General features: G+C 37.2%; 1 protein-coding gene across 1 annotated transcript in view; it reads left to right on the top strand.

Annotated features, from left to right (window-relative positions):
* LOC110174153 (transmembrane protein 132D-like) overlaps window positions 1–17,109 on the top strand; it is a 52,977-nt gene that overhangs the window by 18,497 nt on the left and 17,371 nt on the right. The window contains exon 3 of the mRNA XM_020940210.2: window positions 10,017–10,160. Within this exon, the coding sequence (XP_020795869.2) occupies window positions 10,017–10,160 (144 nt within the window). The remainder of the gene's footprint in view (window positions 1–10,016; window positions 10,161–17,109) is intronic.

Genomic DNA, 17,109 nt, shown 5'->3' with positions numbered 1-17,109 from the left:
TATTTATTATTATAACCAGAATCTTTTCTTCCCGTTAATCAAAATATGACTGAATTAAAGCTCTATTAAAGACACATTTACATACACAATCCGACTTTTAGCTTTTTTACAACTTCTGACAAACAACTGTAATGAACCAATTTCTACTGTTTTTGCAGCTTTTGTTTAAATTTATTTTAATGCATGCTGTTATTTTTATTTTACCATAGTTTATATTCTTACTCTTTGTTTAAAGTTGCACCATAACACCAAAGCAAATTCTGTGAATTGTGGTCACTGACAACAGCAATAAAACATTTTCTGATTCTGAGATGTACAATGCAATAATGTGAAACCTTGAACCTAATATTATACAAGATATTTTATTATACTTTTTTTCTTCTTCTTCTTTTAAGCATGAAGCCCTGTTGCTATGTTACTCTATAGCTGCTGTGCTATATACATATAGCACAGCAACAGAGGAGATCTCCTGGAAAATAACTTTGCCAGTTGCAATAAACATATGTATTAATTTACTTAGTTAATACATTTATTCACAGCTCACCAAAAATAAACTCTTTTTTTTCCTCTCTATATTACAGTTGTTTTGTGCTCACGTTCCCATAACATTATCATAATCAGAGCCATTCGAAGGAAGCCCAGCATTGGTTATTTAATTCTTTTCCTATTTGCCACAGCCGAGTGCCTATTTGGCCCCATCCTAATTATTCCACAAACGCTTGCTCCCTCCATATTGACTTTGTTCTCGTGTTTGACAGTTTGTGATACAGCCGGGCTACAAGAATGAATAAGAAGTGGTCTTTGGACAGGGGAAAGGAAAAAAAGATAAGAGAGAGAGAGGTGCGTATTTGAAATTTACAAATACGCAGTGCTATCTCTCTATCGGAAAAAGTCTTTCCAGCGAGCTCCCATCAGTCACACTGTCAGGAACTGTATTTGGAGATGGCCTGGCAGGATGCTAATAGGCTGTGGACAGAGCCATCCTGAGTGTCCTCCAAGCAGCATTAGCCATTCGCTCGGGGCTATAATGCCTCTCCTAGCTTAATTAGGTCCTCTTGTGTATATACTAACTCCATAGCTCTGCGTCTCTCCCTGCACTGCTTTTTTTGACAACACTAATTCTCTCATCTTAGATTAAAACCTCAAGTGAATTTTGGTAAAGGCGCCAAGTGGTTTTCTCATCTGTCCCCAGCGTCAGTCAGTCCCCCGCCACAGTCTCATGTCTAAAAAGGGAGCTTGGATGTCACACAATCAAACAGAACATTCATGTAGAGCTAATCATTTAGTCAGTGGTGTTCCGACGTGGTCTCATTATGTTGAGCGAATGAGAATGCATTACAATTGTACTACTTAAGCATATTGCATAGGCTTAAGGCTCCTCATAATAATACTCATAAGGTTATTGTGGAGATTCATTTGAGCTTTACACAGACTAAAACAGTCACCCAAATAAAAAAAATTTAAAAAAGTCATAATTCGATTCATTTGAAAGAACCAAGATAAACGAGATAAAAGTGAGATAAAATTGAGGATGTTGGCATCTTAACTACATTTGACTTCTTTCTCACTTTCTATTGCAATGGAAGGTGTATATATAGTATCATAAATCTCTGAAGCTTAAATACTATTACAAACCTGGCTCAAATATCTGGAGCAGAGGAAGAGATATCATACTAGTGCAAGCCCTAAACTGAATAAAATGAACTGAAGATAACTAAACCAAATGAAACATGCAAGCAAAACAAGGATAGGAATAGAACAGAATAATTAGGCATACAGCTAACCAAGCTATACCTAAACCAAAATAGAGCTGAGATGAAACTCTCTGTATGGGGTGTTTTCTAACTAGTCCCCTGGCTATGACATCCCCCACACTCTACACTTAGTGCCCAGTAGGGGCCATCTTAATATAGCATCCCAATATATTTTGGAACAGAGCATTTTTCATCTGTATATACAGTCCTACTACACAAAACAACCAGGGTGCTTGCATACTGACTGCAGCTGTCATCACCAAGTTGTTTTTGTTATAATAAGCAACAGTGTTATATCATGAAATAAACAATGACCTTCGAAATATAGCTTTGAGCAGTTGCTGTCATCAGGCTCTTGGTCAGATGAACCTGCCCAGATGTTATACATGTGATTGGATGAGTACTGAAAGCATAACATGTATACTATCATACTGTTATTATGAGTTCTGATAATAACAGTATGATGGTATACATGAATATTTCATATTTTTGTAGTCCATATTTGTAGTAAACGGAGACAATGCCATGTCAGTATGACTTATCTATATGATCACTTGTGAGGGCACATGCTACAGCTGAATGAAAAATATCTAATTGTGAATTTTCTGATGTGATTACGATTAGGGTTGTGATTTATGTTTTAAAATTGGTATATTCTGTTGAAAGTGCACATTTTTAACAAATCCAAGAGCATTAACATTTAAGAGAAGACTCAAATCGGAATTGCCCAAATAAATGCATGAATCTCTAGCATATTTGTAGAGGTCTAAACTACAGACAGCTGTTTTTTAGATAATACGGCAGGATATTTGGTTGTTGGCAAGGGACTTAATTATTTAATAATGCAGATTTGATTGTCATTAATCTTGTAGCCATAGCATGCTCTAAACAGCAGTGCATGTTGCTTTTTGACCAACAGAGTTGTCCAAACCTTTTTGTAAAGCCTATAGCCTGTAGCTCAGATATAAATACCCGTTTTCTCTGTAAACTCTGCTCTAACCATGCTTTGAAACTCCCAACATAGCCCCAATTATCTGCATTTTGTCCACAGCAAACGTACTTTGTGATAGCGCTGGTCTGGCTGTGGGCTGCATACATTACTGTGAGCCATGTCCCTTTGCCTCTACAAGTACAGCCCTGACCGAGCTGCCTTTGAGCTGTTTAGACACCCCTCATTTTCTCCACCATTGCATCTATGAGAGAGCGCGAGCGTGTGAGCAGAAGGCTGAGCTAGCATCTTAATACATCTCGCCCCTCTTCTCCACCATCCAACTTGTCTTCAACCCAGATGCCACTTGCCACTCAGGATTTAGGGTGAAGCTAAGCCTGTCCGTGCCATCGCTGTGGTTGTTTTTTTGTTTATTCCGAAGTGCTCAGCTCCCCTCTCTCTCACCCTTTAAGTCTGACTTGCTTTGAGGCAGCTCAGGCCAAAGACTGCGCACATTGGAGCTCTCGGGTACATTCTAATCAAATGGCCTCCGGGAGCAGCAGAGGCCCGGGCACAAAATGAACAGGCGTTATCAGAGAAGGCCAATTTAGCACTGCTGACTTTGGCATTTCCGCTCAACACAGACACAGAGACAGAGAGAGGGGGGAAAAACAACAAGGGCTTAATATTTAATCTGGTTTAAAGTGTACAGAGCACAGAGTACACAACGGCAGAGCGCAACAGATTGCCAGTTCAACAGGTTCAAGGATCTGAATCAGAACGTCATTGGTGATTTCTTACTATACTACTTCTCTTGAGGTATATTTTTGAGCAGCTAACAATAACCTTTACTCAGGTCCATAATTGTTTGTAGAATTTATCTAAATAAATGAATTAATAGATTTTTCGTAAGTTAAAAGTTGATAGAACTGGCATTAAGCAGTGGTAGTAATAATCATAACCCTTGTAGTACTTTGTATTAGCCTCACACACATGCACGCACCCCGTATTTGAATGTTCTTTCCCAGGCAATATTTGAACCCTCCTTATGGTCAGCAGTACAGTCCTATGCAAATCTCATCCCACAGGCCTACATCATCCATGCTCCTGTACTGCAATTCTCCATAAATATACAAAAGCAGGATAGAAAACAATACTCCAAAACTTCACAAACTGATGTACATTAGATTCAATTAGTGAAATGCAAGACAATTGCAAAGTGATAGTGCCCTGAAGGGGGAGTGATTTAGTACAGAGAGCAATTATTTCTTTTTTGCAATACACATTATTTACTGTACATCTGCTAAAATGTTATCTTTCCATTCCACCAGTATTTCAGGTGAACTACATATTCTGCATCTGAGCACTTCAACCCTCCTCTTTTAGCATTAAATGCTTCCAGACTTTGAGAGGTGATTATTCTGCTACTCAAAAAAGCAATTTAAGCAACATGCACTTTCACATGGCACCTCCCACATGCCCGTGCCGGAGAGCTGTTTTCAGGCAAATCCAAAAATCTTGTACGGTACATTATTCATCGCGCACACACCTGCCTACTTGAATTAAAACGTCTGTCACAAGCTGTAATTAAAACTTTCAGAAAGCTTCAAATGATTGGCAGCATTCTTACTCAAGCAAAATAGCAATTTCCTTTTTCCTTTTTTTCCTCTGTCCGCTCGAACACATCTCTTGTCATTGCGGTAATCAGCTCCGTGACTGCCTGACTTCTCATCCTCCTGTGGATTCCTTGTCGCCATAAAAAAATTACATTGAGTGAGCAGCCCTCTAAACCTGTCTCTGCAGCAATGGCTGCCTTAAAAAAAAAAAAAAAAAAAAAAAAAAGATCAAAACACAGGTCTTCTGAGGTGACCCCCTGGACTCACTGCTCATTTTAACTTACAAGGAAGTTGGACAAGTGGCAAAGACATCCAGAAGGAATATTGATTAAAGGAACAGGTAAAGTTTGTGAGCCGAATTGATTTTGTTTGTGCTTATTCGATATTACGTGATTAGTTAAAAAATGTTAAGGGACATAAACGACTCTCTACATGAACACAACACTGTAACTTTCTGAAGGTGGCATATCATCTGCATAATTCCATGGTAATGCAAAGTTAAAACTATACTTGGGAATATTACCCATGGGGATAGATAAGTTGTATGCCTTACTGTGGAATACTATAGTTAAAGGAGCAACATTTCCATGGAAACAAGGAGGAGGCAGCCCGCTTCCAAGTCAGGTAAGAGGAGATGCAAGCTAACTCAGCAAGGACACGTTATTCTACATTTTCAGTGCAATAAACTTGACGTGGAGAAAAAAAGGATAAAAACTTAAACAGTTGGACTCTTGTAAACTTTGTATAAAAGTTGTGTTAATTTGTCACTTAACTGACCTGGAAGTAACTCATGATTCATTAAGATAATTGAGATAATGTTCTCAATAGTGAGCATTAACAGGCATTAACAGCTAGAACCGATGAACCAATTTCATGCATAATGTATTAGATAGGACATTAGTAGTGTCACTGAATATATGAATAAAATGGATGCTTTTAACATTAACTTGTTCTATGTATTTGAATTAGATGAGGTAATCCTCCCCTCATACAGTCATGTAATGGGGTCAAGTTGAGTCAAACACAATTATTACTATTAGTCTAAGTTTTACCATTTTTATGACATGATGTGATTCCTCAGTCACCCGTAAAAAGATTACAGGAGCTGGTGCAAATCAATGCAGAGGTGATTTCACCATCTATAACTGTCCCCAACCAGTACTATTAATCTAGTAAAGAACAGGCAGGAATATTAAAGGTTCTCTGGTGACCTTTATGGTAGCACTGATACCTCATACTGGAAAGTTGTTTGTTCATTCAATCATTCATTCCATTCTTAGTGATGTTGTTTTAGTTTTTAGTAACTTGGTTGGTGTGGTGTATAGGCTTCATTGCAGTAGTCCTGACTAGACCTAACCATGTGCATATTCTATCATATACAAAATACAGCTTACAAACATTATCCTGTATGTAGTACAATCTGGTTAGAACATCTTTATTGTGGAATAGCAATGGCTTCACTTCAGAATTTATGTGTGTCTCATGGCAACCATGTTTTCTACTGTAAAGATCATCATAACCTTGGCATATTATATTGCATATTGCTGACGTGTGTTTGAATGCAACATATTAATTATGAATCACAATGTGATTATCACATACATAAATAAAAAAAAAATACAAAAATATTATGCGTATACCCCATAGGCCTATAGCTAGCACAAAAAAGAATACAATTGTTGTAATAATTGTGTATAAGAATTGGCAACTAAGCTCATTTATTTGTCCTGGGGCAACACAACTGTCCAGAAATGATTAAAAACCAATCACCCACGGTTGCCAAATAAAATAGCCTAAATCCAGTCGCTCAGTTGCACAATAGTTTCCTGGCACAACTCAGCTCTGAATGTGTGTTATTATTATTTGAAAGTTGCATTTTGATTGACAGGCACAAAGAAAACAAGTACTTTTTTGCTAATTTTGGTTTTGCAATGAGAGAAAGAAGTTGGTAAAGCAAGTCACACAAGATGGTGCTGAAATCCACTAATGGACATTGTTCTTTAAATAATGATGAACAGCCGTGCAGGTAAATTGGCCATGTAATGTAGATGGCAGAGACAATTAGGCCTGTAGTAACTCAAGTCAGCTTAAGGTTTGCCTTAAATGTCTGAGCAGGTGATAGATGTGAGGCAGAATGGCCATGTCTAAAGGATTGATTGAGTGGAAAGTTAGGTTAAATTTAAAATTAGATTGCACTTGAAATGTGTAGGTTACATTATTTTACAATTATTCATAGTATCTGAAACAAACTACACCAGCTCTACTTGAGGGGCCCATATTACACTATGTTCTGATCTAGGCTGAGATTTTCTCTCAAACAGAAAACACTCTGTTCCACCTTGTGATGTTATGTGGTAGTACAGGAAGTGCTTTGCTCCATACACCTTCACTAGAATCATTTGGATAATTTCATGATGTCACAAGGAGGAACAGAACATTGTGAGCTTTAGTGATACAGACTAATAATAAAGTTTTATTCAAACATATGTGAATGAAACAAAACACAACTCAAGGTATGTTTTTGATGATGATGGTAACACTATCCTAACATGGCTTAAAGCTCACAAGAATAAATTTTGTGTAATATAGGGCCTTTAATATTCATAGGTTTGTTTATAGATCCATTCTGTTATAAGTATATTTTATGAGGTTGTGGTTAACTCCATTGCCATTGGTGCAGTTTAGCCAGAGCACTGTTCCTGTCTGTAGACCCTGCTCTAGATCTTGAGTCATGCAGGATCTTTTTCAGGATTTTGCATATACCGAGCATCTTTTAGAAGACAACACAGTGCACTCAATGCACCGAAGGCAGGCACACTCTGTTCACGTCCCTCAATTGTTATGAAATCAGAACCACATTTTTCTTCAACAAAACATCATATTCTTTTCATATTGAATAACCTTAACAACCTGAGATGTTCTTGAGAATAGGACTGGGCAATACGATCAGTCTTCAACTCGATAATTTTAGCTTTATTTTAATATACATTTCATGGACATAAACAAATAAATTAAATTAAATGCCATTTAAAAATATAGTAATTTTCTCTACACAGTCTAAACTCTGCTGCAAACCACATGTTTTTACTGACTGAGGGTTGGCTTGATTAAAAAGCCCCAAACCGGTCACAGACAATTTGAAATGATAGTATTCTGTTACATGAACTTACAATACTTAACATCTACATGCATTGAATGTTTTGCACTGTTGTCCTGTCGATATTGTATATTTTGCATATATTCAGTTCAAGTATATTATTTTTAATGCATGTCCTTATTTTTATTTTCATTTTACACAGAGTATATTTACTTTTTTATTCATTGTGTTATGTTGCAAGCCAGTTCCTACCTTGTGAATTTTTGACAATAGCCATAAAAGGTATTCTGATTAAAGTAATAACTATAGTGTTTTGTTTTGGGCTTTCTTCTTGTCTTCTATCATCTGACTATCCTGTTTTGTCTCGCCTTGGAACCGTCCCCAGTGTCCTTGAGTTTTGAAAAGCGCCTAACTGTCCCTTAAGTCTATACAGCATCCTCTTGCTTGTCTGCCTCTTCCACATCACTCATCCACATGGCTGCGTGTATCAGCCACCCTTGGACCCACTGCACACAAGAGCTTAATGGTCTTTTATCGATTGTCCCTCCTCTCCTCTTTGGTCTTCGCTCACCGATGAGAGGCTGTTTCGATAAGATGAGGCCCGAGTCATGCTTTATAGTTTTTTGGAGGGACAGTTTGTGCACGTGTGTGGGTCAGTAGAATATAATACTCTGCACTGACTAGACAATTACACAGCCATTCAGGGACTCCCGTTTATCTGCAGTTATGTATGAATTAGGGTTTACAATGTGGTCCATCTTGCTCTGTGTGGGCTTTTAGTGGGCCAGTTTAAGAGCCGACAGGTGTGGGTGGATTGCAGTGGAAAAATTATAATTGTTTTGTAGGTTGTGAATCACTCTGGCCAGCTTTTTCAGCTTTACTTTTACAATCGCAAAAGTTGAAGCTGCAATGAATTCAGATAGGTCTTAAAAACTAAATTCAAATTAACAAACAGTATATGCTCTACTCCAGAGTTGTGGGTGCATGATTAATGTAAATTCATGGGGTAGTTAAAGTGAAACTCATTACAAAATTAAAATGTTTTGCTGCTCAACTTATTACCTTTTTTGGCAAGTTTAGTGCAGTTAGGTATATTTGCCGTTATATGGTTAAAAAAATAAATAAAAAATTGTCAAAAACTCCATTTGTGCTGCCTTCAGTCACCACTCCAATTTCAAGTACTGTGTGACATCATGCAGAATTACTGATTACTGACTCCTGGCTGCAGAGTTTTGAAGTCTGTTTGACCAAGCACTGTTTCTCATATGCCTCAGACCCCTCTTCTTCCCTCACTCTTTTCTTTAGTCCCACATTTACTTCCCAGTTTTGCAGCTGAACGTGCAAAGCATTTTTCCAGTATCAACAATCATTACCCACACATGATTTGTTTAGTTTTGCCACATATACCTTAAACTTTTAGCTGTGAATTTAGCATAACATTTTAGGCAACTTTTCTGCCTCATTAAAAGGTGAAAGTGCTTTGACAATGTTTATTCCATCGCTTTGCTTTCAAACATTATATAATTTTTTCCTTTTGTGGTGTTTTTCTGTGAACTGCAGCACTTAATTAGTGACTTGCATTCTCCCTTCTCACTATCATTTATTTATTCAGTGTGGTTCTTAAGTGGACCACTCTGTTGTGACTCTGTAATAAAACCTACATTAATATCTTAGTACAGCAATTATAATATGATGAAAAATAATCTTTGTTTTCCAATGTAATGTTTTTGTGAAATGATTCCTGGTTTGCTGTTGCTGATATTTTTCAAATTGAGAAAGTGAGATCCAAATTTTTTATTGTCAAACTTTGTATAGGTGGAAATTTTCTGACTTCTAATCTGACAAACAGTATAGAAAGCGCAGCCATGATAAAGAAAATAATGACTACAGTGCAATGGTCTGGGGATGCATTTATCTCCAGTTCCCAAAGAACACGAGTGTGAGGAAGCGCACTGACAGGTTTTGATGAATAAAGAGTGCCTGGAGACCACTTTGAAAGGGCGAGGCCTCTACTTAATCTTTTATTGAAACTAAGCTGTGTTGAACAGGCTTCTGCGTAAAGACAAATCCGTACTCAAAGTAACACGCGGCGAGGATTAACAGATGTTGTCTTAATTGATCTTTTTATCTGCTCTTCTATAAGGCATTCTCTTCTCGAGTGGGTGGGGTGCTAGAGTTAAAATAGCTACAGTTTGTCACTTCCATGGCTTTGTACTCATGCAAAACCCATTTTGAAAGTTAAATCGTCTTGAAATGTTACAAGAAGACATAGTATTTTTAAATAGAGCATGCCACAAAAAAATCCTTAAAAGAACAATGTTGCATACTCACACATAAAAAAACAACTAAAGAATAAAATGTAAATTCATTTTTAGTAGCATAAAATATTTAAAAGGGTCTTATGTTTTTTGACTCACTTGCCCTTTCATTATCTCATTATCCTTTTGTGTATCTCACATCTCATTGTGTAGAATGCTTTATCAGTTGTTAAAATGCCATCCTACCATTGTTTCCAATGTTATCACAGTGCAAGTGTAAGCCCAAGGACTGTCCAATGAGATGCTCCTTAATTCAGAACTCCCTTGTATGACATCAGTTTGACAATGATATCTCTTCTTTAGGACACAGAGATCCTGAACACGGCAGTCCTCAATGGACGAACAGTAGCCATGCCGGTGAAGGTGGTCACCGTGGGAACAGACGGGGCGGTATCAGATGTTACGGAGGCAGTGGAGTGCAGATCCACAGATGAACAAGTCATCAAGGTCAGTGGGCCATGTGCCGGAGCAGCTGCTGTGCACGTGGTGACTATTTTAGCTTTTTTCTTTGTTAGCCTCTGTTCAGGTCAGCACTTAAGTGTTGAGAGGGTGTGTAAGTACAGTGAACACATACAGGTAGTGATAGCAGTTAAAAACCATTAGAACCCTTCACATTTGATTAACAACTGAGTATTTTCATAAATTCAGAAAATGAAGTAGCAACATCCGCTCTTGCTGGTTTAATTAAAAACAATACAATCACAAATGATTCTGAAATGCCATTAGCTGTCATATACTTAGGGTGCAGCCTATCTAGCGAGCCATTTCAGGCTTATTGCAAACTGGTTTTAGACAATCTGGCAACTCAGAGTGAGAAGCTCATGCTGCTTTATGGTTGGATTATCACAACCAAATCACAAAGTAAAAGCATTTTTAACATCATGTCATTAAAATGTAATTGTGACTAAATCAAATAATTTGTGATCAATAAAATCATTATTTGATTTGAATGTGTTTACTTCATGGACAATGTGTGACCCAGAGACTTTTATGAATAAACGTAAGTTAGTATGTGGAACTGGGCGGAGATAGGGGGTAGATCCAGATACAGTACAGAATTACTCAAACATACATAAATCAAACCATATTTAACTCTGAGCCAATAAATTTTATTTTATTGACTTTTACTTAACCAGGTTAGTCCTGCTGACATTAAGAATCTCTTTTTCATGGGAGTCCTGGAGGCCTCACATTGTAAATATATTTTAAAGGTAGGGGAAACCAGAGCATCTGTAGGAAAACTATGCAGACAACACAGAAAGGCCCTGTACCGCCAGCGAATCAAACCCAGGATCTTCTTGCTGTGAGGTGAAAGCTCTAACCGCTTAGGCACTGTGCCACCTAACAAGAAAGGAACATCATTACAACATGGTTAAAAGATTTAGAAATAATATACCGCCTTGAAAAAAAAAAACACATACAACCTTTAATCTTTGGAAACCACATCACAAGAAAGTACCCATTTTAGATGCAGTTTGAAATGGAAAGATGATTTATCTTATCTTTATTCAACTAAGAAACTGATTGGATTTGGCTTGCTGGACACCACAACAAAAACACTAAAAGGAATACATTAAAGGCCATCTTATTAAAAAAACGGGCACAGTACTGCAAAGTTAAGGGGACAAGGCAGACTAAAGTTAGAATCCGCTGAGAATAGATAACTGAGCAGGCATATTAAAAGCTAATCCGACGCGTGAGGGGAGGAAATCCGAAGGCAATCTGTAGAAGACAAACTCCACTAGTCTGGGCGTGTGATCTTGTACTAACCTGACATGTTTCTGCCTCGGCCACATAACAGTGAGCACAGATTGAAGCCGACAGCAGCATGGATTTCTGTGCTAACTTTGAGCTTGCTTCAGTTATTGCTCGGAGGGTAAAGACTTGCTATTCACTGCTCTCTTATAGGGAAGATACAGTGTTTCTTTTAGACACACACACTAGGCTTAGATTCTTTTGGTACATGGTGCATTGTTCAGGGGCATTTATTACGTTTAGTACAAGTAATAGTTTTTGTATTTTTTTTCCCCAAATTATCATGTTACCTTGATTCAGATTTTAATAACTTTAAACTGTTCTAATGGATTCCCCTATTAATTAGCTTATCTAAAGTTAAAATGTACAATAGGTTGCCCTCTGGAGCCTGGACAACCCTGAAAATTAGATGCAAAATTATAAATCAATATTCATAGTGATTTATGCTGTTGTTTTGAGTTATCCTGTTTTGCTCTTGGTCCATGGCTGTGTACTAGCCACAGAAAAAAAAAAAAAAACTGAAGCTGGGTGATACAAAGTGTTGTGTTGAGCTATTTTCTTATCTGTGTTCTCATCTCAAACAGACCTGGAGTTGTGTTTTGTTTCATTCACACGTTTAACACACAAATCCTGCATATTTACTCTGTGTACTTCTCTCAAACAGAAAACAATCTATTGCACCTCGTGATGTCATGTGGTAATACAAGGTGTACATTGTGTTTTTAAACTCCAAACAACTTGGACTGGAATCATTTGGAAGATTTCAGCTCTGAAATTGCCCATCTCTACTGAACAAAAGATAAAATGTAGCTGTTAACTTAAAAACTACCACTTGACGTGACATCAGTTAGACTTAGATTTACATCACTTAGACTTAGATTTAAACAGATTTTATTGTAATTGAGGAAATTACATGGACACAGTAGCTCACACATTATATTATATTACAATAACACAGAGTAAAAAAATATTAAAAATGGTTATGAACTTCCAAATAACTAGCAATAAGAAAAAAATAAATAGAAAATAGCAAGAGGTTGGTATCAATGAGCTATAAATTATATAAATGTTTGTACATTAAGTAAAAAAAGAAATATTGTAATATAAATACAGTATATCAATTATATACAAGAGGTCGTAAGGAAACAGTAGAAAGAAGAAATGATGATTAACAGGATAAGGGTGAGTTGTTGTACAGTTGTATGGAGTATGGTATGGATGTAGTCCTGTATGTCTCACTGTTTGAGCAGAGCTGTAGGAACCTGTTGGAGCCTGTTGGAGAATGAGCTCCTCTGTGCCTCTATACTCTGGTGTAGTAGATGAGCAGGAGTGTCCATGATGGAGAGCAGTTTGTCCAGTGTCCTCCTGTCCCTCACTGTGATAAATGTCTCCAGCTCACAGCCAATCACGTGACCAGCTTTACGGATCAGTTTGTCGATTCGCCCAATGTCCCTTTTACTGGTGCAGCTACCCCAGCAGACCACAGTGAAGTACAGGGCACTGGTCACCACAGACTGGAAGAAGATCTCCAGTAACTTGTTGCACACATTGAAACACCTAAGTTTTCTCAGGAAGTTGAGTCTACTCATGCCCTTCTTGTACACAGTATTACTGTTGTTCCTCTAGTTTAGCCTGTTGTTCACATGGCCTCCAAGGTACTTGTAGCAGTCCACTCTTTCCACGTCATGGCCCTGGATGGTGATGGACTGTTCTCTTTCTCCTGAAGTCAATCACCAGTCCCTTGGTCTTGACAACCTTCAGGAGCAGATGGTTTACCTGGGACCACTCTACAAAATTTGCAGTCAGTGTCGTATACTCCAGCTCCTGTCCATCTCTGATACACGGGGTAGAACAGAGCATTTTGAGGTTTGGGGCTGTAGACAGACTAACAATAAAGGGTTACTCAATTGTGTGAAACACAACTCCAGGTACATTTTTGATTATAACAAAGCTCACTTTTGTATCATGTAGGACCTAAAATGATAATCTGCATGTGCTGTAGGTTATTACTAAATCCCAGAGCAAAGACATAATAAAGAATTGATTTGGATTCATTAAAGAAGATATGTGTAATCTAGATTGATCAAGCAAAGAATAATAAGTACTGCCACTGCATGCTCAGCTATTGATACTTTGTAGCTGATGTCATTAACATTCACTGGGGGTGTGATGCCAACTGTAAGGACGGCTCTATCTATCAGCTGGTTAGACTTTAATCTGATCTTTATTTTAGCAAAATCTGACCAGAAAGAACTGATTTAGCTAGAGGAAGGTGAGCTGATTCGCTCTGTTAAACAAGTCTCTCACACATACAGTCCCAAGATAGCTAGTGTTAGACAACAGTTTTTCAGTTGAAAATCAATTCCCTAAACAGAACCATGAACGCTAGTATTTATCACAGGCTCCTGCAAATGTGTTGTTTAAATCCATTTTGTATTTGTAGTTTTTGTGTGTGTGTTTTTCAGACATTCATATCATGTATCACCATGGTAACTCCTAAACATTCCACCATTAGAGATGTATGTAGACACCCTCAGTATGATGTCACTGCAAAGTATCAACTGGGACATAGTAGGTTTGATGGTACTACTGCAGAGCAACCCTGCTAGTTTTGACAAAGTGCATAATTTGATGATGACGACTGGGTTACAGCATCTCAGTGCATCGTTCCCCTGTCTGGAGAAATATCCAAATTCAACAAATGTTCAAACGATTATACATTATTTATCCATTCTCAAAAAATTACGAGAATTTGTAATCAGCACTGTACTTGCCCCCTTCTCAATTAATCACTACAGGCTGCATCCGAAACCCCTTCATTATGCACAATGAACCAAACAATTGAAATAAATGAACTTAACTGAATCCGATTGCCTTTGTTCAAATGTTAAAATCCAAAGCGAAGATTTTTGGTAGCATCACATGTAGCTCTTGTCTGTAAATATAATACTGGATCATTTTTCCTTCCCTAATGATATCTGTCTTCCAGCATGTCCATAGCAAATTAGGCAAAAGGAAGCACGCGCCAAATAATATTATGAACTTGTTCTGGATTGTGTGAGAGAATGGTGATAAGAGCTATTGTTATGAAGCGGATCTGTGTGTGTGTGTGTTTTGCATGTAGGTGTATGTGTGTTTGTGTGTTTGTGTGTGTGTGTAGTCCATGCAGATCTGATAGAAGCCCGGATCTCTGAGGGTTTAATTATCCACAGAAGTACCCCACACAGTGACGCTGACCTTGGCCGCACGCTCCCCTGGCCATCCACTAACCCTCTTCTTTTCACAAAATACTAAGCAGAAATAAAAGTTGTTTCGGAAAAAAGCAACTGGTTTTTTTTTTTGTTTTTTTCTCACACAGATTAACATTTTGGGTGTTTGGATGTATTTTCCAGTTTAGATTGTGCTAACATTTTTCAGCTTTAACAGCTATGCAGAATATGGTCAAAATAGAAAACTTGTTTGATGTTCCAGGAATTATGAAAAGCGTGAAGTGTTTACAATGTCCTTGTACGGAAATGTCCTCTGTATATATAATCTATATCATGAGAGTAGTGAATTTTAAGTCCCAATTGACAGTCTTTGTAAACATTGTTCCCTTCTCTTCCATTGGACTTTAGTTTAGAAAAGATTTTGTTCACATAAAATCACAACATTCTAGAAGTGTATTTGTATATTTATTGACTGGTTTGTGAATAATATGGTCTGTAATTACTGACCTTGAGCATGAAACTGGCTCAAAGTTCAATGTCTCCTGTCAGCATGAATAAATGGAATTTAAATCATTTTTCACATTGGCTTTCAAAAAATAGTGAATGAAATTATCAGTTGAACAGGCTTTAGGCAATAAGATTAATATAGGAAGTTTGTGGAGACAATTCCAAATAAGTAATGAATGATATTTATCAGGAAAGTCAGGGTTTAGATGTAAAATGGAGTCTATGTATTAATAAAGGTCAGGTTTTGTAGAACAGAATGCCTTGGGCCTTTTCATTAGCCTCACTACTGCTTACACATTATGTGACGTTTAAATATTTGGTTCAACATTTGTGGATTATAAATTTGGATATTTCTTTCAAAACCCAATAGTTATGAAAACCCCTGTCCTCCATTTGAAATTAGGACCTCATCAAATTCTAGAAGGTGATTGGAACCTATTCATCTTTCAAGTATACGCTCTTTAGTAACCAAAAACTTCACAAATTATCATTCAAGTTCACAAGGAAACAATATTTACACAATACTGACACGTGGGTACAGACAGAAGGTCACACTGTGTTGGACGAAACATGTTATTATAATGAAAATGAAAAAAGACATAATACATGTACAGTTGTGTAGAGTTTTGTTGCTATTGTTGCAAATTGTCTACAGTCTGAGAAAAATCCATCTGTCAAGAGAATGCATATTACACTGTTCATTACAAAGGTACATTTCTTAACACTGTGACAACTGTCTGACTGCTCCCACGTACAGGTTACTTAATATGTCTTTCATGGGAACAGTGTACTGTGAGTCACTGCAGTCGTGTCTTTAAATCTAATGATCACGCTCACAGCTTTAATGAGACATGTCAGGTCTGCTCTTATTTACATTACATACTGACAGTGTTTGCAGTCTGAGTCAAAGCACTGGTTTTGTAGGTTACGTCTTCCTCTGGTCACTGTTATATCAAGTGTCAAACCAGGACCAAGTGAAGTCAACTGAGTAAATGTTTTTGATTTAAGAAGAAGGGTGTTTTTCAGGTATTTTGTGGTATATTTAACTCATGTAGATCATTACATTGCAGGTGACAGTTTTTCATGTTTTTCTAATTATTACTAGGTTTGTTAAAATGTTTATCACAGTGTTACATCACTTAAGTGGCAGTTTGTGGAATAAAACAGTAAATTATTGAATTCTAAAACAGAATACCTCCTCAGAATGGAAATTTTCAATCCACATAAAGGGGTAATTTATGTACAAGGAACACTTTTTTCAGACATAAAACATTGACTTAAAGCTCCATATTATGCTGTTTCCTGATCTATGTTTTCCTCATCTCAACATATCCGGAGCTGTGTTTTATTTCAACGGATAACACAGTATTCCACCTTGTGATGTCATGGTAATAGAGGAAATGCTAGTTTTAAACTCCATACAACTAGAATAATTTAAACAATTTCAGATTTGGAATTGTTCATCTCTACTAAACAAAGGATAAAAGGTAGCTTTTAACTTGAACACTACCACTTCATGACATCACAAGGTTGAACAGAGCATTTTGAGCTTCAGAGAGGAGAACATGTGTAAGTGAAACAAAATACAACTCTAAGTATGTTTTTGATGAGGTAACAGTTGTTTAGCATGCCTTAAAGCTCACAAGAGTCAATAGGACTTTAACACAATAAGATGATGTGATCTATTTTCATTTGTCTAATTATAACTATTGTACAATTAGACATCCTTTGGCCCTTGTGAACAATATAGTTTCTAGGTAACAGTCCTGGAATTACCTCTACGTATGTCACATCTGCTGCCTGTGTCCAACCAACCTTTTTTGAACAGAAGCTGTGTGACATTTTAGAATCCTACATGCACAGGGATTTAATAATAATAATGCATCAATTTTATGCAACACTTTTCTGGACACTCAAAGATGCTT

This window comes from Boleophthalmus pectinirostris, unplaced genomic scaffold (genome assembly GCF_026225935.1).
Source record: "Boleophthalmus pectinirostris isolate CB_2022bp ecotype Guang Dong unplaced genomic scaffold, ASM2622593v1 HiC_scaffold_18, whole genome shotgun sequence".
In the NCBI taxonomy this organism is placed as follows: domain Eukaryota; kingdom Metazoa; phylum Chordata; class Actinopteri; order Gobiiformes; family Gobiidae; genus Boleophthalmus; species Boleophthalmus pectinirostris.
This window is presented reverse-complemented; position numbering and strand designations above follow the sequence as displayed.